Raw genomic sequence first — 24,346 nt, 5'->3', positions numbered from 1 at the left:
TAATCTTCATATTTAGTACAACAGAAACTCAGTGGACATGCTTGATATTAATCTTCATATTTAGTACAACAGAAACTCAGTGGACATGCTTGATATTAATCTTCATATTTAGTACAACAGAAACTCAGTGAACACGCTTGATATTAATCTTCATATTTAGAACAACAGAAACTCAGTGGACATGCTTGATATTAATCATCATATTTAGTACAAGAGAAACTCAGTGAACACGCTTGATATTAATCTTCATATTTAGTACAAGAGAAACTCAGTGAACATGCTTGATATTAATCATCATATTTAGTACAAGAGAAACTCAGTGAACATGCTTGATATTAATCTTCATATTTAGTACAAGAGAAACTCAGTGAACACGCTTGATATTAATCTTCATATTTAGTACAAGAGAAACTCAGTGAACATGCTTGATATTAATCTTCATATTTAGTACAACAGAAACTCAGTGGACATGCTTGATATTAATCTTCATATTTAGTACAACAGAAACTCAGTGAACATGCTTGATATTAATCTTCATATTTAGTACAACAGAAACTCAGTGAACATGCTTGAGTTCAGCAAACAGTTAATATTTTGTGTTTCTACCTTTTACTTTAATAACTGTAGACGGTCTTTCAGACAACGTTACAACATATTTAATCAAAGTGTCCTTTGGGATTTTTACTCTAAATATCTCTAACACACTCCTATAAAGTTTATTTGGAAGTAACTCTGGATTTGTTAAGTTTTTGATCTATCCAATCTCAGATCTAGTCAACTTTGGCTCTGTGGGGACCACTGTATCAGTTGAATGACTCCAGCAGCTTCTGTTGTAGCTAAGTAGTTTCTATATAGAAGAGTGTTTGGGATCATTATTATCTTGGTAGTAGAATCTTTTACCAGTAATATGCAAATCACAAGGTATACAATGATGGATCAGTATCTGATGGTACTTGTACTGGTCCATTATTCCATCTATTTTACAAATACCTCCTGCTGTCTCAGCAGAAAACACCTCAAAACCATTATCCTGCTTCACCAATGCAATGAGGTATCTTTCACCTTTCTTCCATCAGACGTACAATATCCACTTTGAACCAAATACTTCAAAGTTGGACTTATCTACCCATAAACATTCTTTTCCAGTCATCAACAGTCCAGTTTTGTATTTTTTTAGCAAATTCGTTTCTTGACAACATTTGTAGATTAAAGTAAAGGTTTCTAAACTGTTACATGACCAAATATTACATTAAGTATTCCTGATACTGTACATCTAGACAGTTTTCTGTCATCTTGTACATGGTTGTTTATCTCATACTTGAGATCAATGTCAGTCTTCATTCTGTCCTGAAGACTATATAAACAAAGATACTTAACATCAGTATCACTGAGGTTTGGTGTTCTGTCTCTTACTTTCCTATATTCAAAGTAACCTGTCTCTGTCTTAACAATATAGGGTGTACTAGACAGCGTTAGGAGAGCATTTCAAGTCTACTGTAATTTGTTGAAGAGACAAACCAGCACGAGGTAAAATTCCTATACAAACTCACTGCTTTATTGATGGTCCTCTATGCTTTGTGACATGACAACAAAATTTAATATATAATATCAAACACACTTTTATTTTAAGGTCTATTTGTGAAGTATTAAGTAGATTTATTCTATCATATACCAATACCACATGCTAGTTCCTTGCTGGCTTCTTTCTGTATAGTTAAGACACTGCATTTGATACCGTAACAATTATCTCAGACCTAAAATTTGATCAGTATGTTCATTTAAACAGAACTCTTATGATATGTCCTTGGTACAAATATATATGAATTATAAACAATGACACGCATCTCAGACTATGACTCACTCAACATGTATCAGTGAAGTGTTACCATGATGTTGAAGATTATATTCTCTCATTGTATGGAAGACTTAACATAACAAAATGGAAAGATTTACATAACATTATACTGTCATAACTCTTACTTAAAATACAGTATGAATTTCATGTACTGTGAATATGTTGTTTCAAACGTTCACTGCATATGTTGGAAAACAAAGGAGCTAAAGTCTTTTTTTACATGATTTTACAATTTATATCTCTTCATGTATAAACAGATATTACATTTTATTTTCTGCATCAGGCCTAAGATTGCTAAAACACGGATATTAAAAGTTGAATGGTGACCTTGTGTTACGTAGTCATGTATTCCTGTAGCCCAGAACCAGCAAATGTATCTGTATTGTACAGAGAGTCACTGGGACTACTTTGTCTATGACAACTTAGCCATCAAACCTATCTGGAAGTTCAGAAGTAAATCTGAAGACCTATAGTCCTAAACTTTATAGTTTTGTATAGTCACTAGAAGTTCTTTTAGAGATAAAAATCTTTAGTACCTACTTATTTAATTACAGAAAAAGTAGTGGAAAACACCATTAGGTTAAAGAATGTAGTGTCAGAGTTAGTTCTTTAATTAGTTTAAAATGACCTGGACGAGGAAAACTTTATCTAATTTCTGTTTGTTTGTTTTATTATAAAGAACTTCTACTCATTAGTTAATTACTAATTGCAGTTTTAATTTCCGTAGTTTGTCATTATATTGGTTTAGTTTGTTTTAAATTTTGCTACACTGGGGCTATCTGCACTAGCCATTCCTAATTTTGCAGTGCAAGACTAGAAGGAAGGCAGCAGCTAGTCATCACTACCCACTGCCAACTCTTGGGCTACTTTTTTACCAACAAATAGTGGGATTGACCATCACATTATAATGCATCCATGGCTGAAAGGGTGAGCATGTTTGGTGTGACGGGGATTTGAATTCGTGACCCTGGGATTGCTAGTTGAGCGCTTTAACAACCTAACCATGCCTGGGTCTTGTCATTACATAACTAAAAGCATGTTATAATTAAGGTAATATTTCAATTATAATACTACCCTTTATTTATAAGCCTATATTAAATAATATATGTCTACGAGATCTAGTTAAACACTAGACATTTGTTGTAACACAGCACATTACCCCCAGAACCTACATTTCAATTAACTGAGTCATTTTATTGAAATTAATATACTTATGTAAAAATAGAACAACTGTATTATTCATAAGAACTCATTCTTTAGGATTTTAAATAATTTCATAAGAACAGAAAATTCAACACAAATTATACAAACATAAAACTCACTGGAGATGCACGATGTCCATAATCTTCTTTGCGATACTGAACAAAAACTTCATTAGAAGAGGAATCTGGGACACTTGGAATATTCTGACCACAATACTTGCCATCTCCAAGAAAAGGAGAGATCATACTTCCACCATTTCTGATCTGTAGAAAAAAAAAGAAGAATCGTACGATACTGTATTCATGTAAAGCAAAAACAATAACCATCGTAACAGACTCCTGGTGGTTCATAATTAAATTTTAAGACATGGCCATAAATGTTATTATTTGATTCCTGAGCAGACATGGAACAGGCAACCACCTGAGAAGTTTACTCAAAAACAAAATAAGTTATAACAAACTGAAAATGATTATTCTCTCTTTTAAACCAAGCTAGTTTTCAGTATGTTTCTGCTACATATCTCACCACACTATGCATTTCATTTTATAAATACTCAAACAATTTGGTATTCAAATAATATTTTATTCATTACTTTAAAATATTACAATCACTTTACGGTATTTATTGCTAGTTTGATCGTCACATATAAATAATTACATGCAGCATATATCTGGTTCACAAAAACCGAAAGAGAAAGTGAAATGAAAATACATAGAATAGAATATATAATCAATATATTTCTGCTACGTATTGCAAAGTATATACATGATAAAACAGTGTCATAGTCTGTTGTGAGGAAAACTAAGCAGATTTAACATATTCTGTTACTAACAATAATACTTGTGGTAAAACACAGAGCAAAGAAAGTACATTAGAATAAAGCTAGAGATTTACTAAAAAATTCAAACACCTCTATACAACTTAACATACAGTAGTTTAACTGCAGTTGTACAATAATAAATGTTGAAGAACAAATGATGTTTTGAATAAAATATATGTATATATTATCTTTTAATCAAAATATAAAAAGTAATAGAACAAAGTAGGCCTAGCATGGGTGCTTGACTCCCAATCCGCATATATGTCTTGAACATATACACACTTTAATGAATAAATATTATATTATTTGTTTTGTATAGAATCCCTGAATATAAATTATTTATAATTCTTACATAAACGTCACAAGGAATTAATGTAGAACATAAATGTATTTCTGAAATTCTAGCAAATTCAAGAAACAATGAATAAGGGAGTTTGTTTTGGACAAGTTATAATTAACTGATATTAAATATTTTGTATAATGAGTATATTTGACATCAGAAATATTATAATTCACTTTCTTCAAGAACAGAAATCTTGAAGTTAGTGTTCAGTTTATTTCTTGGTAAAGTACACTATTATCATAAGGTTAGTGCAACTAACTTTGATAATTTATCATCCTCTATCGTGCTACAATTGACTAACGAAGACTCAAGTGTGCCTAATGAAACAAACATATCAGTTATCCTTTGTAACAGGTGAACAGTAAGGAACTGTACACTTTGCAAAATCACATTATCTGGTGTCAGTTTCCTGCATTAACATTTACAAGTGGTGAATCTATTCAGGCTACAGAAAGCAAATGTAGGTTTAATTCAATTGATATACAAACAATAGCTCTGAAATCTGTTTCAAACAACAGAAACACTTCCACAGTCTTATCAACAGAAGGAGAAAATTCTTATGTTCCCACAGGTTCAAACACAATATACTTGAGGGTATTTGTTCCAGTTCAATGCACTTCCACCCTGAAACATTCAGCAATTCATGAAGGAAGCAGAACATAATGACCCAATTACTTATTATACAATCCAACAAGAAATTTGAGGAACTGTAATATTATTACTAACACTTGGTTATGCAGATAAATGTTTACTTTGTTTATCTGAATGCATTCCACAATAAATATACAAGTTTTTAAAAATATAAAACTAATATAACATCTTACCACAATAGACTGGGTGCTGCATACACCATCGCTCGGAATATTGAACTCTTGAAATGTCAGGCGGATCCAGCGGCCAGGCCGTACCTTCAGGATCCACGTGCAATTTCGGCTTACGTAATTTAATGGTGATAATACATCTTCTGAAGAAATTTCTCCACTCTGACCCTCAAAATAGCCACCACAATCTATAAAAATGACCATAATGTTAAACAACAGATACATACAAATAAAGAACTGTAACAAATTTATAATTAATTCTGGCTTTCACAGTTGTAACAAAGGCAAGAAGTAAAAGGTGGCTAATCATTACAATCCTTAAGTACAAGCAGATATTTTTGTTATTAATACTATACTTTTACAAAAAAGCCAGATATCTAAATTAGAATAAATGAACATTCTCACTTTGACTAAACAAGTTTAATTATCACATTCTAAAAAAGTGGAATAATAAATAATTCCATTTCTACAAATTCAAAATAGAACTTAAGAAACTTACGAGCCCAAGGGACTGAAGGAAGAAAATTTGATAATCTTACATAGAATTCATATCAAACAAACGTCTCTAATATGGGAACCACGTATTCAATACAAGTTATTCAGTGTTTCAGTGTCTACAAAAAAATTTAAATAAATGTCAAGTTAACACATCTCACATATATTATATACCAGGATGTTTGTTCAAGTTAACACATTTTTATGCCTCCCATTAACAGCAGTTGCATTCCGCACTGCATTTAGAAAGCTATGCAAGTGAACAAAGCTCCGCATTCACTTTTGAAACAATGGGAAAACAGGCATGAGTAATAATGTTGATATCAAATTTTACTTTGCAAACAATATATTCTACACTAAACTGTCAGGAAATAATCACTGTACAATAAACATTTTGAAATGTGACGTCACTTAGATAACAAAAGTACAGGTTTACCACATGTCATTGTTGAGGGGCTCTTGCACGACTGAAATGTTCAACAGTTACTTTTTACTGTGGGCAGTACAAGTAGCTAACAGCTAATATAACCAAACTGTAAAACTTACCTGAATAAACATTAACAGAAAAACCTGTACCATTAACAGAACTGTCAGTCACAAACTGTAGTCGCATCATATTTGAACTTGACTCGTACACAATATTCAGTTCAGGTCTGCCACACAACCGTGCCATGGGGTTCCACAGTGCATCAGTGACTGAGTTTTGGGCTGTAATGATCCGAGATACACATGGTTTTAATTTAAAACTGAATTAGGCAAACAGAATTCTCAAAGATGAAAAGTTACACAATGTAATGAACAAATAATTAATTCATATTACTGAAAGAAGGTAACTAATGCAGATGCACTTACTATCATAGAGTTCTAGATAGTCATAATTGCAGGTTCCCATGGAGCCCTCCAAATGTAGATCTATGAAACGAATTTGTATGTGGCGATGTGGCTTAGTACGAATAATCCAGGTACAATTAAGATTATCTTCGTATCCACTTGGGTATCCAGGAGAATTAATCATTTTTCTTGAAGTAGCGTTTATGAACAAGTCTTCAAAGCATGTATTTCCTGTGCAAATAATAAGAAAATCAAAATGTCTAAAACAATCTCTTTATCTATGAAACGAAGATTATAAAATATTCAACATTAAAGTTTCTCAAGCATCTCCAAGACACAAAACAGGTGCATATCTCTCACACCTTAATAAAGAGACGGAAACTTTTTTTAATGTTGAAAAACGTTTTACAAAAAAGAAATCAATATTGAACAGTCATTATAGTATACATTAATACCTTTGTAAACAAGCTGACATATAATTCTGGATTAAATAACTCAGTTTTATTTTAATCATTAGTTGTTTTTTCTTAGACTACACTTACTTGTATTTAATTAAAGTTATACAACTTGTTAGTTGAATAACCGGACTACTCACATATCTTATTGTATTTAATTAATGAAAGTAATACATCACTTAAAATCACAGCTATTCATTACTGCAAAAATAAGGATATTGTACAATAATAAATAACTGTAGTTGAATTAGTGATTTATTACTTCTACTAATGTTTGTTTGTTTATAATATTACACAAAGCTACACCAGGATCATCTGTGCTAGTTGTCCCTAATTTAGCAGTGTCAGGCTAGAAGAAACGTAGCTACTTATCACCCTCCAATGCCAACTGTTGGGCTACTCTTTTACCAATGAATAGTGGGATTAATTGTTACATTATAATGTTGTCACAGCTAAATGGGCAAGCATGTTTGTTGCTACAGTGATTCAAACACACCACCCTCAGGTCACAAGTCAAATGTCAAAACCACCTGGCCATACCAAGCCTAATGTGTGTTTTTTTTTGGACATTTGAATATTTGATAAATAATTTTGGTTTTTATTTTCAATGCTAATTAAATTTAACTGTAATACACTTCATGTATAAAGTCAAAAATACATTCCACACTCACTGCTGTCAACAAAGTAACAAAGATTATAACAATTCCTCATAATTTCTGTTATCTGAAAATTGTTACTTTAATGAAAGGTTTTCAAAATTACTTGATACCCTCATAATAAAGTTATTTAAAATATTTTTTGAACAAACACATTTCAAATTAAACAGGTCATAGTTGTTATACATATAATCACTGCAAACGTTGTTTTAATGTTTTAAAGTTTCCAATTTATTATATATCTGACACATAACTAGGCAAATAAAAAACATGAATTAACAAAAATTAAACACTTATTAATAAGCAATGACACTTAACATGAAACTTTTTATTACTGTGTAAAAAATCTACCACCAGTTTAGGTGGTGCAGTTTAGGTTTACAAATTAGTAATATTCTTGTCTTATTTTTATTTTAAATTTCTTGCAACTTATCATCAATGGAAATAACAGAACCAGAAAGAAAGTAAACCTTGGAAGTAAAAAACTGTGACCAAAAAAGGCTTAAGACTTAACCAACCTGTACCAGTCTCAGATGGTGGAGCTTCTGTGGAATAGCTTGTCTCATTGACAGCTCTCCACTCTAACTTCCATTTGCCGTGATGAAAACTCTTAGATCTATAGTAAATAAGGATCTGGTTGGTATGTGACACGACTGGAGTTGGAACAGATCGACCACATACTTTTGCAAGCTCCGGAGCCGATTCATCGATGCCGTCAATTATCTGTACACAAAGAGATTCTACGAAATTAAGATTCACTATTGAAAGACACATTTCAATCAAGCATTTTGTAAACTTGTTTCCTATAGTTTATTACTGAATCTCAGTTTCATTTTAGATTACTTCATACTGCATTGTGTACTTACCTCCTATTACAACACATTGAATCACTGATGGTTGTATGACATCATAACTACTTCTGTAACTATTGTAACAATAAGTACATAGAATTACTATTTTATCAGAGCTCAGACTTTCAGTAAATGTAAATACTGTTAACCTTTTCTTGCACATGTCAAACTTTGCCTTTCTAATATAATTTAATATACTATACCAAGTGGATTATTACACTTCTCAGAAGTACAAGCAGTACTTACAAAAACAATAATGTTTACATTTTCTTTCAATAATGATGTTTCTAAGAAAGGTCAATTTCGATATGAAGGTAAATGCTTTATTTGTAACTGGAGATTTAAGCAGCATTACTGATTTTAACTAGAATTTCAATAGTGTGAATTGAATAAAAAATACATCTGTTCTCACAGATCTGAAAAGATATATACCAAATTCTTTTATGTTTCACTAGTAAACATTAACCTGTTCATTGCCGTAGACAAGATAACTCGTCCAAGCCAATCGGTAACACGGTGCCACGGATGAGTTAATTCGTTCTCAATAATACCTAATTTCAACGCTAGATGTCAAAACCATACATGCATTTGACCTACTTACAAATTTTTTCACTTTCGATCCAAAATGGCGTCACGAAAAAGTTACAAAATAAAGAAGCATTAGAGTTGTATTGTAGCAGCTGAAATACTTGGCAGTCAACAAGTTAAACAATGTCTATGTTATAGATTAAAAGTTTTAGTTTTTAAATGCTACCTTCATAAAAAGGTTGAAATAAATACTTAACGTAAATCATGCATAGACTATAGCGTAATTGCATTAATTTGCAACTAGATTGCAACAAGTATCTGAAAATTATATTAAAAATTTACTTGTTTTTTCTTTTACATATTTAAAAACTTCCTTGTTCAAATATCTGGAAAATAATGGTACTACTACTAAGAGATGAAATACATCTTTCTAAACACCTATATGAAACTGTTCAAGGATAAAAGCATGCATATAATAAATACAAAAAATAGTAAACTGTGTTGTTAAAGTTGACTTTGTTTGTTTAAAACACTAATAACCACATGAATAACCAGATAATGCCATTCAATAACTGGTTACTGTGATGTAAAGAACATCAACTTACCTGAACATAGCTCTCACAGATTTCATTGTATTTTTCACTCAGATCAATTTCCATAAAGGCAACTCTTACGTACATGTCACTGGGGACAATGACTGTCCATGTAAACTCATCAGTAAAAACAAAATCTCTGGGGTAACCCGGTGATGCTATCACTCCGTAAGTTCCTTCTAGTTCTACGCCATGTACTGTGGAACCAAACAAGAAGTGTTATCAACCCAAAACCACATAAAACAAAGAGAAAATGTAAAACTGAACTCAGTAAATGTTGCGGAATCGTAAAATTTATACTTAATTCAACTTTAGACGTTTAAAGCTAAACTTTCCGAATTTTCATTTGTGAAATAAATGAGAGTGTTCTGATAGTTTATTTTAAATAGGGTAAAAAAATCATTTTGAACGAACATATGTCATTAACCCTATATGAACATGGAGGTGTCAAAGTGCACACATTATGCATGATCTTGTACAAAGAGTCATTCAGCATGACATTATATTACGTATTTAATGCCAGAGTTATCAATTATTCATTTTACCCTACATTGTTTATTTGGCAATAGTGTATTGTTGTGAAGAACAAATGACAGATACAATACACAAAAATACTGAAAAAACTGTAAATATACATTTCAGAGATTCTAAAGATTATGGAAAAGCAATATTCAAACTATACACTAGACAAAAGTAATATTATTTGTCACCCGAACGTTGACTTTCATTCTGAGTTATCAGAGTTTGAATTGGGCCACCATCATGAATTCACAGACATACCTTCTACACAAATATTTTTGTAATACATCTGATATTTTGTACACATTACACATGCACATTTTACTCAAAGCTTCCTACAATTTGTGTTGATACATGTAATAAACATGGAATTATAATGAACATTCATTTCACAATATAAAGCCAGTGAACTGACCCTACATATCTTTAGCTCATGAGCATACAGATAACTACATTTAAGCAGTAAGGTTATTGAGATCTATGGTCTGATTCACACCAAAAGAGTCATCATATAGTTTGTTGTTAATCCTAAAATTTTCATTGATTTATCTTAACAAATGAATAGTCAAATAAATAGTTTTTTTTTTAATTTCATAAATAGTAATAGGCAAAAGAGTTATTTAATTTGTATCAAAATTTAATTTTTTTTATCAATAATGTACAAAATTTCTTATGGTTTATCAACATCCTGTAATCTCCTCAACAATCTACTCAAGATAATCATGTTTCAAAAAATAACTACCCAAGTTAAGTCTGGCAAACAATCACTTCTCATAATTTGTATTATTTCCCTGAAATGTATTCACATGTTATCATGTATTACAACTACTTCTCACTAGATGGCACTGGAAATAATATTAATGCTAATCTATATCAGATTTATTCTGTACCTAAAAAATACTGCAGAAAAGCATTCCTATTTTTCATTTTTGTTTCATTACAGCATTACATATCACATATAAATCAAGATGAATAACACTTATCTACATAGCATATTTTGTGTAGAAATATAGCAGATCATAAAAGAGCTTTTGTATAATTAATATATAAGATGACTTTTTCAGTTCATTTTCTAAAAAGCCTGACATAGAAGGTGTTAACTACAAGACAATTACAAAGAAGTTTAATTTTATTATGAGAAACATACACATATATTTAAAGTTTTAGAACAGATATCTTTTCTAGAAATATTTTAGAAAGAATGATCAAATAACATTAGCTAAAAGATATTTTCACTGTAGTCTCATATTATATTTTTATATCATGCCCTGAATGACAAAAACAGCATTAGTCAAGTTCTGTAAGCATTAATAAGTAACTTAGGTTTCAAATATTTCTGTAATTATTTTAACTAATATGTCAGAAGGTCAACAAATTTTTAAAGCCCTATTTTTTTAATATATATATATTTGTAGCTCTCTTTTATAGCCTGTATTGTCACTTCGAAAACAAAAACTACCTAAAGCATAGGATGCCATAAATCCAGGATGGGTTCCTTGCGAGTCAGAACGAAACTTAATCCATAACTTATCAGCTACTGTCACATTTCCTGGGATTTGATTTCCACAGTAGCGACCGACGTATCGTCCATGAAGTCCCGATTCTCTCACTTCTAAGTAATCCATGTTGCAATAATCACTTTCTTCTAAATCAAACATCCTTTAAAAAGAAATAGACAGTAAAATCTCCAACAAAAATACGTTTTAGTTTAAAAAAACGTTCTCTGGATTCTCTCATATTTCCTGCCCCATTTTTCAAGGTCAATTCTAATTCTTTTTCTTTATTTTAAGTAACTCTTAACATTTTCTTAAATACAGGTACAAATGCCTGTTTTCAAATTTCTAGCAGTTACCGAGTCTTAACCTGATTTTTCTTACTATGTGTACATAAAGTTAACATCTTTGATTAATGTACATTTATATCTTACCTTAAGACATAAAATGTACCAAAGATATCTGTTATAAGCAACGACGAACACATAATTAGTTTTTTGGCACTAATAAGATCTGACAGTTGAAGATAGAAAGACTAATCAAGTCTTTGAGGCTATTGATTTCTGTAATTTTTGCAATAAATTTGAGATATAAAAGTAGCTTACAGCCATCATTAAAATATGTTAATTTGTTACTTGTGGCAGATTGTAAGAAGCCTAAACAGTGAAATTTTTGTAAAGGATTTCTTATGCAACTTAATTATCCAACAGAAACCTCTTAATGAACTGATAGTTATGTTATAACAATGAAAACTAAAGCCCGTCTTATTGAAAACTCACTTTGGGCCAATAGAAAAAATGGTGTGAGGTAAATTATAATAAACCTTACTGTGATATTATACGAGACATAAATTACTAATATTGGCCACTGTTATGAAAAACAAGAACTTAATTTAGACTTTGATTTTCACAGAAATAAATCCACATTAACACAAAATAATAGAAGGATTATGCTTCTACCACAGTAGGTCACAGCATAAAATTCGCAGGCATTGGTCACATAAAAATCCCTTCTATTATTTAAGAAAACAAGGACTTTTATTTTACAACAATGATTAGAGAATCTACCACAAACCTAAAGGTCAAGTCCACCTTATTTCCAGGTGCAGCCACAATGGTCCAAACACATTCAGTATCCAAAGGATAGCTAAGGGGATATGCTGGACTGTTAAAGTCCCCTGCTTCTGCTGTTAGTGTTCCACCACAAGCTACAAGGTATATTATAAAAAGCATTGAGAAAAGGTATATTTATTACTGTATTATACTAATTTATTTAATGGTTTACATTGTGTTTGCTTGATTTTTTGAATTTTATGCAAAGCTACATGAGGGCTATCTGCGCTAGCCATCCCTAATTTAGTAACGTGAGACTAGAAAGAAGGCAGTTAGTCATCGTCACACACTGCTACCTCTTGGGCTACTTTTCACCAATGAATAGTGGGATTGACTGTCGCATTATAACACCACCATGGCTGAAAGGCTGAGCATGTTTCATGTAAAAGGGATATGAACCTGCAATTCTCAGATTATGAGCCGAATGTCTTAACTACGTGGCCATGTTGAGACCTCGTTTATGTTGTGAGTGATCAAAAACAATTTTTGTAAACACTCTGCTGTTGTTAAATGGTTAATATTGAAAATATTTTTATGTTTTATGGAGAATGTACAAGAACAAGTGAATTATAAGAAATTCACTAAAAAAACAAGACAACAAATTAAAAACGTAATTGCTGTTCATTCTTTGACAACAAAAAAATGAATATAAACATTTTATGAGCTGAAATTCAGTGATATTACTCTGTCTTTTCTGACTAAAATCATTTATAAGTTCAAACAATAATAAGAGTACTGTAATTTATACATCATTTAGGCATAAAAAAATAATCCCCAAGAACTTAGATTATGGTAACTGTTCGAAAAAACTGTACTGTAGTCAATATTTTCTCTCAAATTTTCTTAAAGCCTTGAAAGAACATAATAATGAAAAAAATATTTTGTTAAAAATCTTTAAAACGAGCTAAAACTTAAAAAATTAAATTTCCAGAGCTGTGACACTGTCAATAAAAATACAATAGCATTAATTTAAGCATATGCGTATAAAATATTAAACAGTCTTCTTTTAATAGAGTAACGAGAAAAACACAAGGCAAAGAGAAGGTTAGTGTGAGTACTTGCCATAAAAACTTTATCAAGGGGTTATACAAGGATCTAAAATGATACTTTCAATTTCTTGGGCAAAAGTGTGTTTGTATGTTGTTGTTTTTTTTATAACAAAGCCACATAAGGCTATCTGCTGAGTCCATTGACAGGAATCAAACCCCTGATTTTAGCATTGTAAATCTGTAGACTTACCGCTGTACCAGCAGGGGACAGGTCAAAAGTAAAAATCGCTAATTAAAAAAGATTTAGACAAAGTTGGTATGATTAGTAATAAGCAAAAAGAAATTGGAAGGAAGTGAAATGAATCAAGAGTTTCCTGGTTAGTGAATTAGGAAAGAGTAAACATGTAACAGTACAGATGCCACAAGAGGAAGGCAGGGAGGTAGAATATTACTAATACATGCTGGTTGTCCATAAACCAATAATCAAGGCTGTTTCAACTTGTTGAGTAACAGATTAATATACAAAGAAGAATATTCATACCACAAAAATCTTCAGAGCATGAACTGAAGAGTTTCATTTTATGCCCCCCAGTGCGTTCATAATTAAAAACATCACCAGTAACAGCCCTCCATATATGAACCTTGAACACGTGGGAAGCTTTAAAACTTTTAGTGGAAAATTCAGATAATTTATATTTTCTGCATATACAAATGTGTTTTTTTTTTTGGGGGAACAATGCCATCTTGTATGTCTTACATGAAATAGACGACGAATAAGTAGCATGGAAGAGAGCGTATCCGTTGACCAAGACGTGCAAGCTGTTTCCTTGTGAAGTAATTGCAGGAGGAATTCTTCTTCCACAAAAAGGTGATCCAGAAACAGGAGGACCATCAGTTTTCTCACCCTCTCTGACATCTATGTATACATGACTACAGTTGGAATCCTCGGGGGACATTATGTTGGTAAATGTTAGGGTGACATGGCCACCTATTTTCAAATACAAACATTTTAATACCTTGACTAATAATTGATTTCAATTCATATTATCAATACCCATTCTGTCACCAAAATTGTCCAACAGAAATACTGGTAAAACAAACTTTATATCTAACATTAAACTACACGTTTGAATTTCATTTTTAACATGACATGTTAGAACTTCTCAGTATATTCACTTAAATAACTCAAAAACTAAGAACTATTAAAAGGAGGAATCAGTATGACTTAACTTTTAAGACAATGATAAGTCTTAATATTGAATTGGACAATTCTTAGATTTATTATACAATTTACACAAAACTATAGAGTACAAACAGCAATCACTTTGGCTTAAAATAAATTAATTTCTTCCGTGGACTAAGACAGCCTTTTTCATGCTCATGAAAAATGACTGCACAATTACCCAGTTTCTCATCTTCAAGATTTGGTATAAGAATAGAACAATGATACTGTTTATCATGGCTGAGTACTGAAAGTGCTTTGAAACTGTAATTTTATGTTTTACAACAAGGAATATATAAATTTTTAAATCCAAAAAAGAGTGATGCAACACTAAAATGGTAATGTCTCCTTCCGACGTCATGGGTTGACAAGCGGTAATGTCTCCTTCTGACGTCATGGGTTGACAAGCGGTAATGTCTCCTTCTGACGTCATGGGTTGACAAGCGGTAATGCCACCTTCTGACGTCATGGGTTGACAAGCGGTAATGCCACCTTCTGACGTCATGGGTTGACAAGCGGTAATGTCTCCTTCTGACGTCATGGGTTGACAAGCGGTAATGCCACCTTCTGACGTCATGGGTTGACAAGCGGTAATGTCTCCTTCTGACGTCATGGGTTGACAAGCGGTAATGCCACCTTCTGACGTCATGGGTTGACAAGCGGTAATGTCTCCTTCTGACGTCATGGGCTGACAAGCGGTAATGTCTCCTTCTGACGTCATGGGCTGACAAGCGGTAATGTCTCCTTCTGACGTCATGGGTTGACAAGCGGTAATGCCACCTTCTGACGTCATGGGTTGACAAGCGGTAATGTCTCCTTCTGGCGTCATGGGTTGACATAGCGGTAATGCCACCTTCTGGCGTCATGGGTTGACAAGCGGTAATGTCTCCTTCTGACGTCATGGGCTGACAAGCGGTAATGTCTCCTTCTGACGTCATGGGCTGACAAGCGGTAATGTCTCCTTCTGACGTCATGGGTTGACAAGCGGTAATGCCACCTTCTGACGTCATGGGTTGACAAGCGGTAATGCCACCTTCTGACGTCATGGGTTGACAAGCGGTAATGTCTCCTTCTGACGTCATGGGTTGACAAGCGGTATTCCTTCTGGCGTCCATGGGTTGACAAGCGGTAATGTCTCCTTCTGACGTCATGGGTTGACAAGCGGTAATGCCACCTTTAACAATGACAACTAATACACTTTTACAAAACTAACTGAACACTTTAATGATCTTGTGTCACAAAATTCTTCAGAACAGAAAAGGTTTCATTCTATGAAAAATTGCATTTTATAAATACCATTTCATCTGATCACATTACAAAAAACACAACAAAAACTACAATAATGAAAAAGGATGTCCAAAACAATTAAAACCTTGACTTACTTAATGAAATTTTTAATAGTTTTGTCTCTTTAGATTTAACCAAATGCAGGAATGAATCTTATGCTACTAATCACTAACTAATTCCAAAGTGTTCTTTACGAGATACTTCGTTAAATGTCTAGCACATTTTCATGGAATCACAGCTGAAACACAAGTGTCCGTTACATAACTAAAGATAAGTAGATAAGTGGTATGGTAATGAACCAGATATGCACTATTTGAGGTGTGGCACAGCACAACCTGTAGTTCATTAATTACAATGCACTATTTGAGGTGTGGCACAGCACAACCTGTAGTTCATTAATTACAATGCACTATTTGAGGTGTAGCACAGCACAACCTGTAGTTTATTAATTACAATGCACTATTTGAGGTGTGGCACAGCACAACCTGTAGTTCATTAACTACAATGCACTATTTGAGGTGTAGCACAGCACAACCTGTAGTTCATTAATTACAATGCACTATTTGAGGTGTAGCACAGCACAACCTGTAGTTCATTAATTACAATGCACTATTTGAGGTGTAGCACAGCACAACCTGTAGTTCATTAATTACAATGCACTATTTGAGGTGTAGCACAGCACAACCTGTAGTTCATTAATTACAATGCACTATTTGAGTGTAGCATTAAACCTGTAGTTCAATGCAATGCACTATTTGAGGTGTAGCACAGCACAACCTGTAGTTCATTAATTACAATGCACTATTTGAGGTGTGGCACAGCACAACCTGTAGTTTATTAATTACAATGCACTATTTGAGGTGTGGCACAGCACAACCTGTAGTTCATTAATTACAATGCACTATTTGAGGTGTAGCACAGCACAACCTGTAGTTCATTAATTACAATGCACTATTTGAGGTGTGGCACAGCACAACCTGTAGTTCATTAATTACAATGCACTATTTGAGGTGTGGCACAGCACAACCTGTAGTTTATTAATTACAATAGACTGTAATATTTCTATAATTATTATAATTATAAATAAGCTTCAAAGAGAATGAGCTACTTAACTTGTCAAAAATACTAACTATATATAAATGGATAACTACTATTCTACTAGAGTGTCTGTAACTATAACTTATTGTAGAGACTAGTGGGCTTGCTTTAATTTATAAACAGTTACCCATGTTTTTTGCCAGCAAATAACTTTTACTGTTATATTTTTTTCACAGCATACCTTAAAGGAAAACAATCTGTTAATAGTTCATTTTGAATTACAGTACATGTTCAGTAACAATTGTTTTCATTACAGGAATCTCCTAACACAAGTTCAAAATTTGTAAAAGACACCAAAAATGTTCAACAAAACAAGGCTTGAAAACTTCTTATACTAAAATACTGCAATCATATTAAACACTCTTAAAATCATAACACTTTACAAATTAAGTGGTTTACCAAAACAAATGTGGATGAATTAAGATATTTGTTTCATAATCCTTCTAAATACTAAACCTACCAGGATCAGATGTAGACAGAATCCAGTTACAGCTGTCAACACTGGTTGTAAAATGTGGATACTTTGGTGATGTTATTTCTCCATCTCTGTCAACATTAATTCGAGCTCCACAAGCTAGGAATTCAGATTTTGTTGTTACTTGTTAAATAATCAGATACATCTTTTAAAGAACACCATATCTGAACTGTCAACTTTCAAATGTATTACCTGTTATATGACAAACTCATTTAAAAACTTAAATAATTTATTCAGAAAAAAAATATAAGGAAGTGAATTATGAAAATCTAGGTCATTATAAGAAGTAATAATTTGATAAAATAAAAATATACTTAAATTTATTTATAATAAACCTCAAATTTTCTCTTCTATTTGCTATAAAATTATTTTATACAGCACTTTCTCCTAACTACAATAATTACTATTATTTCTGACAAAAGGCACTGGTTCCAGTCACAGAATAAATTTTTTTTTATACTTAGGTAGAGCTGAAAACGTGGAAGTAATTAAAAATAAAAAACAAAAATATGTGATCATAGTTCAAATATATTTCTTAATACAACTATGAATAAAACCATAAAAATAATCATAGATATAACTTATATATAACTCAGAGTCATAATATTATTAATAATGTTTTATTAATGCATTCAGTGGCATCAAAGAACACTTCTTACACACACATACACAAAAAGCAACCACGTTCCTGAACTAGTCACACAAAGCAACCACGTTCCTGAACTAGTCACACAAAGCAACCACGTTCCTGAACTACACACACAAAAGCAACCACGTTCCTGAACTACACACACAAAGCAACCACGTTCCTGAACTACACACACAAAACAACCACGTTCCTGAACTACACACACAAAACAACCACGTTCCTGAACTAGTCACACAAAACAACCACGTTCCTGAACTAGTCACACAAAACAACCACGTTCCTGAACTAGTCACACAAAACAACCACGTTCCTGAACTAGTCACACAAAACAACCACGTTCCTGAACTAGTCACATCCTGCTCTGGAACAAGATTGTATTTAAATATATGAAAACATAAGGGTTTGCAATTAATAAATAAGGCTTACAGAGGTTCTATATACGTTGAGTTGTAGAAAAGGAAATCAAAAAATATTGAAAGGTCATGTTTTGAGTATCATAGAATAATAACATTTAACAAACTTACTACAATATAATAGTCACATTTTAATTCTACAGCAATGCACCACAAAATAAGGATCTCTAGAGATATAAACAGTCTTATGTACAACTTGTGAATCTGCTAGCTTTAACATATTCTGAGATGTAAATTTTTAATAATTACCGAGCTTACAAACACATAAATTACAACATGATTCACAAGTATATCGAAATATGGTACTATGTCTGACAGTTTCACGCAGTGAAATATAAAACATTTATTTCTGTTGTAACTGTGTCCAAGAAGTTCATTAAAGTACTCACTTGTGTTATACCTAGCTTTGAATCCTCTTCCCGTCCTCTCACCTTCAGACTTCATTACGACATACAATGCTCTGTCAGTACTTGTCAAGTTTTGAAGAGGTAGAAAACTGTTTCCACAATGTTTAACAAGCAAGGGATAATTTCTAGTATTTCCATCATGCACCTATGTTTAAAAACAAAATCATCTCATCTAGTATTTTGTGTTGGTTTTTGTAAAACTTCTATTCTGAACATTTGCAATAAAAAATTTATTGAAAATAATTCACATTTGAAGATTAAATATGTTCAGCAGAGCACATGAGAGATTAACATTACTGCAGCCTTTATGCTCCTGTGAAGATGAAACATAACATAAAAACATATGTTCTGAAATACTCGATTAAAACAAACTTTTTGTCCAATCCTACCATCTCTCCAGTTTCAGCTAATTCAACAGAATCACACTCAAATTATAAATATTAATGTGGCGAACCTAAGATTAAACACACAAAGGCCTTATTCATATTATTATAATACATTATAAAGTCAAAGTAACTCACTGCTACATAACTTTCAGAGCAGTTTGAGCTAACTGGCATCTCAAAATCTAAGAAGTTCAATTCCATCAGATGAGCACCAATAGCTTGGAGGGTCCAAGTACAATAACTATTTGTCGGATAGTTTTGAGGATAGTTGGGCGAAAGAATAAGTCCAGTGGATGATGTATAATATCCACCACAGCCTGGCAAAATATGAATACCCAAGCATACATTACTGTATTGGTCTAAATCAATTGATTAAGTAAGTTAACACACACTGTTTACAATTATAAACGGTTGTAATTTCCAATTAAAATAATTTAGCTCCTGCATATACCAACACTAGTTTAAAACTTACAAATAAAGCAATGTGAATGTATACACAATTTATGATATGGCATCTGGAAACTAGTTTTATATTAACCAAGAAAGAAGCATTTGTTGCAGGATTACACTACTGTAGGTAATACGGTGCCATAGGATAGTTATCTACGGTGCCATAGGATAGTTATCTACGGTGCCATAGGATAGTTATCTACGGTGCTATCGGATAGTTATCTACGGTGCTATAGGATAGTTATCTACGGTGCTATTGGATACTCTCCACAAATTATCACTTACACCTGAATTGTAGCTAGAACAATTTATTTGTTCACGCTATGAAATAAAACAGCTTTTATTTGATAGATTGTTTAGGCAGAGTATTCATGATGAACCTTTGTAGAATGGGCAGCAACTGCCTGTTGTTGAGACACGTCTTCAGCCTGAAGACAAAAGATGGAAGACTTTCAAAAAGCCGTCCTCTACACTTGTGTCTCCACAACAGAAAGTTGCCATCCATTTTACAAAGTTTCATCATCTAACAGCTTTATTTCAAATCTAAATACACTGAGTATTTCTTTCTAACTTTTATGTTCACCAATTATAGTTTCTTTCCTTTACTCAAATAATTTTAACTATAAGCTTTCACCTGCATAGGGTTATAGTTATGAAAAAATTAATTTTATGACAGCTGTTTTTAATCAACAATCAAACTGACAATTATTGAAATTTTTATACTTATGAATCCTAGACTTCATTTCTATCATCTACACAAAATTTCATCATATCACATTTGTATGTGCTCTCTCTTTTATGTTATAAAAAATGGATTTCTAAATATAAAACAAAACTATTATTATTATTTTTTGTACCTGTTACACCTTCACTTTTCAATAAAAATAAAACAATACAAAACAGCTACATTATATAAAAATTATGCTATGTTTCTAAATGACTTTTAAGATAACATTATTTTTTCTGTCTATCTTACTGGCTAACAAACTAAAAACATATCTTCCCTTTATAAAGAAGTTCTAATATCTCAGGGCCATTCTATTCTTATCTCGAAAATACTTTTAAACAAAGGTTTCAACAAAAAACATTTTATGAAAAAAATATTATCTTAACATGAGAAAACACAATTACTTCTTTCCCAAACTTTTTTGTACAGTTCTGCACATTACAGATTGTTATTTAAAATATGTATTTTACGAGGAAGAAACAACAAACTGTTTATTATACTGTCTTTCATTAAACGCAAAACCGCATGATGGGCTGTAAGATCTAATCCAGATATTTAAGCATTATAAGCCCCCAAGTTTACTAATTAGACATTGAGAGAGAGTTGTTTATTAGATAAAATGTATACATCACAGTATATACAAAATAAATTCTCAGACAGAACACAAATAGAGGTGTATTACTGTCATAGATTTCAAGCGTATTATTACTCTAATACAAACAAAGTAGTAAAAACATGTGTACAATACTTAAGGATAAGTATTTATGAGACAGTTTTGTGGATCAGTACAAAATATTTTTCTATACAGAGCAAAAAAACTATACTTTATTTGAACATTTAAATAACGTATGTTTTTGTGGCACAAAAAATTTTAATAACCTTTCTACTTATTTTGTTCAGTGAATTTCTTCAACACAAAACAACAGACAATATTATGTAGTATTCTTATCTCAAATAACAGTTTAAAATTTTAAAAATAGGTTCTGTTTAATTTCATAAATAATAAGCTATATGAAATTTGAGTTTTGAAAAATATACCGTGTTACTTCGAATTTAAGACACACCCCTCTTTTAAAATGTATTTAAAATGAAATATAATAAAAAATATATAAAATATACAGGAAATTTAACATTTTCATCACAATGACATTTCTTCCTGCTTTCTTTATTTAATCAGAATGTTTTTCTGATGTTTCTTCTGACTCACTGTTACATTCAGCCAAGCATCATAATCCTTATGGATACACTCTTTGAATGACGTGTAAATGGACACATCAAGAGATTGCAACCGACCTGTCATTCCACCAGAAATTATCACCAGATCACTGTTTTTGTTCTTTAACCCACTCTGGATTGTATTGGAAAGATGGCCACAAAATACATCCATTACAAGCATGTTCTGTTGCTTTAATAATGCACCAGACAGACGTTCCTATACACGCTGTTGCTTTAATAATGCACCAGACAGACGTTCCTATACACGCTGTTGCTTTAATAATGCACCAGACAGACGTTCCTATACACGCTGTTGCTTTAATAATGCACCAGACAGACGTTCCTATACACGCTGTTGCTTTAATAATGCACCAGACAGACGTTCTATACACGCTGTTGCTTTAATAATGCACCAGACAGACGTTCCTATACACGCTGTTGCTTTAATAATGCACCAGACAGACGTTTCTATACACACTGTTGCTTTAATAATGCACCAGACAGACGTTCCTATACACGCTGTTGCTTTAATAATGCACCAGACAGACGTTCCTATACACGCTGTTGCTTTAATAATGCACCAGACAGACGTTCCTATACACACTGTTGCTTTAATAATGCACCAGACAGACGTTCCTATACACACTGTTGCTTTAATAATGCACCAGACAGACGTTCCTATACACACTGTTGCTTTAATAATGCACCAGACAGACGTTCCTATACACACTGTTGCTTTAATAATGCACCAGACAGAGTTTCCTATACACACTGTTGCTTTAATAATGCACCAGACAGACGTTCCTATACACACTGTTGCTTTAATAATGCACCAGACAGACGTTCCTATACACGCTGTTGCTTTAATAATGCACCAGACAGACGTTCCTATACACGCTGTTGCTTTAATAATGCACCAGACAGACGTTCCTATACACGCTGTTGCTTTAATAATGCACCAGACAGACGTTCCTATACACGCTGTTGCTTTAATAATGCACCAGACAGACGTTCCTATACACGCTGTTGCTTTAATAATGCACCAGACAGACGTTCCTATACACATCCCAACCACTCCTCCATTAACCATGATGCCATCCATGCATTTGTTTTGTGGACGAACTATTACATCTTTACAAAATTTTTCCTTTGGCAATGTTTTTCCTCTTTAATATGACATACAGGAATGATTTATTTTCATCTGCAGTTATGCATAGCATGACACTAACTTTTAACCAGTGGTTCTGATTGTCACACATGTCGAAAAAAACTGCTGGGAATATTGATTCCTCTGGCATAGACCAATAGCATAATGTTTATATTCAATAATTTTTGTTTTGAAATCTGACAACAATTTTTGACTAACTGTTGTCCTTCACCATAATGATAAACCAACAATTTTTGACTAACTGTTGTCCTTCACCATAATGATAAACCAACAATTTTTGACTAACTGTTGTCCTTCACCACAATGAATAAACCAACAAGTTTTGACTAACTGTTGTCCTTCACCACAATGATAAACCAACAATTTTTGACTAACTGTTGTCCTTCACCACAATGATAAACCAACAAGTTTTGACTAACTGTTGTCCTTCACCACAATGATAAACCAACAATTTTTGACTAACACCACAATGATAAACCAACAAGTTTTGACTAATTGTTGTCCTTCACCACAATGATAAACCAACAAGTTTTGACTAATTGTTGTCCTTCACCACAATGATAAACCAACAAGTTTTGACTAACTGTTGTCCTTCACCACAATGATAAACCAACAAGTTTTGACTAATTGTTGTCCTTCACCACAATGATAAACCAACAAGTTTTGACTAATTGTTGTCCTTCACCACAATGATAAACCAACAAGTTTTGACTAATTGTTGTCCTTCACCACAATGATAAACCAACAAGTTTTGACTAACTGTTGTCCTTCACCACAATGATAAACCAACAAGTTTTGACTAATTGTTGTCCTTCACCACAATGATAAACCAACAAGTTTTGACTAACCAACAATGTTGTCCTTCACCACAATGATAAACCAACAAGTTTTGACTAATTGTTGTCCTTCACCACAATGATAAACCAACAAGTTTTGACTAATTGTTGTCCTTCACCACAATGATAAACCAACAAGTTTTGACTAACCACAATGATAAACCAACAAGTGTTGTCCTGTCCTTCACCACAATGATAAACCAACAAGTTTTGACTAATTGTTGTCCTTCACCACAATGATAAACCAACAAGTTTTGACTAATTGTTGTCCTTCACCACAATGATAAACCAACAAGTTTTGACTAATTGTTGTCCTTCACCACAATGATAAACCTTCTCTTTTTATAAATTTCTCCATGACTAGTCTTGAAAGAAATCCAACTATTTCTTGCACATTCTTTTCCTTTTAACATCAAGACTTCTCTCAGTACAGGCAGTCCTTTATTTTG

General features: G+C 32.5%; 1 protein-coding gene across 1 annotated transcript in view; it reads right to left on the bottom strand.

The window, feature by feature from the left end:
- Positions 1–24,346, bottom strand: part of Cubn (Cubilin) — a 134,242-nt gene that overhangs the window by 45,125 nt on the left and 64,771 nt on the right. Inside the window, exons 33-44 of the mRNA XM_076448804.1 lie at positions 19,637–19,818; positions 19,098–19,260; positions 17,632–17,745; positions 14,322–14,552; positions 12,538–12,670; positions 11,430–11,629; positions 9,464–9,648; positions 7,998–8,202; positions 6,390–6,599; positions 6,084–6,245; positions 5,046–5,230; positions 3,178–3,321 (exon numbers count right to left, since the gene is read on the bottom strand). Of these exons, the coding sequence (XP_076304919.1) occupies positions 3,178–3,321; positions 5,046–5,230; positions 6,084–6,245; positions 6,390–6,599; positions 7,998–8,202; positions 9,464–9,648; positions 11,430–11,629; positions 12,538–12,670; positions 14,322–14,552; positions 17,632–17,745; positions 19,098–19,260; positions 19,637–19,818 (2,114 nt within the window). The remainder of the gene's footprint in view (positions 1–3,177; positions 3,322–5,045; positions 5,231–6,083; positions 6,246–6,389; positions 6,600–7,997; positions 8,203–9,463; positions 9,649–11,429; positions 11,630–12,537; positions 12,671–14,321; positions 14,553–17,631; positions 17,746–19,097; positions 19,261–19,636; positions 19,819–24,346) is intronic.

Source organism: Tachypleus tridentatus, chromosome 8, assembly GCF_004210375.1.
Source record: "Tachypleus tridentatus isolate NWPU-2018 chromosome 8, ASM421037v1, whole genome shotgun sequence".
In the NCBI taxonomy this organism is placed as follows: Eukaryota; Metazoa; Arthropoda; class Merostomata; order Xiphosura; family Limulidae; genus Tachypleus; species Tachypleus tridentatus.
This window is presented reverse-complemented; position numbering and strand designations above follow the sequence as displayed.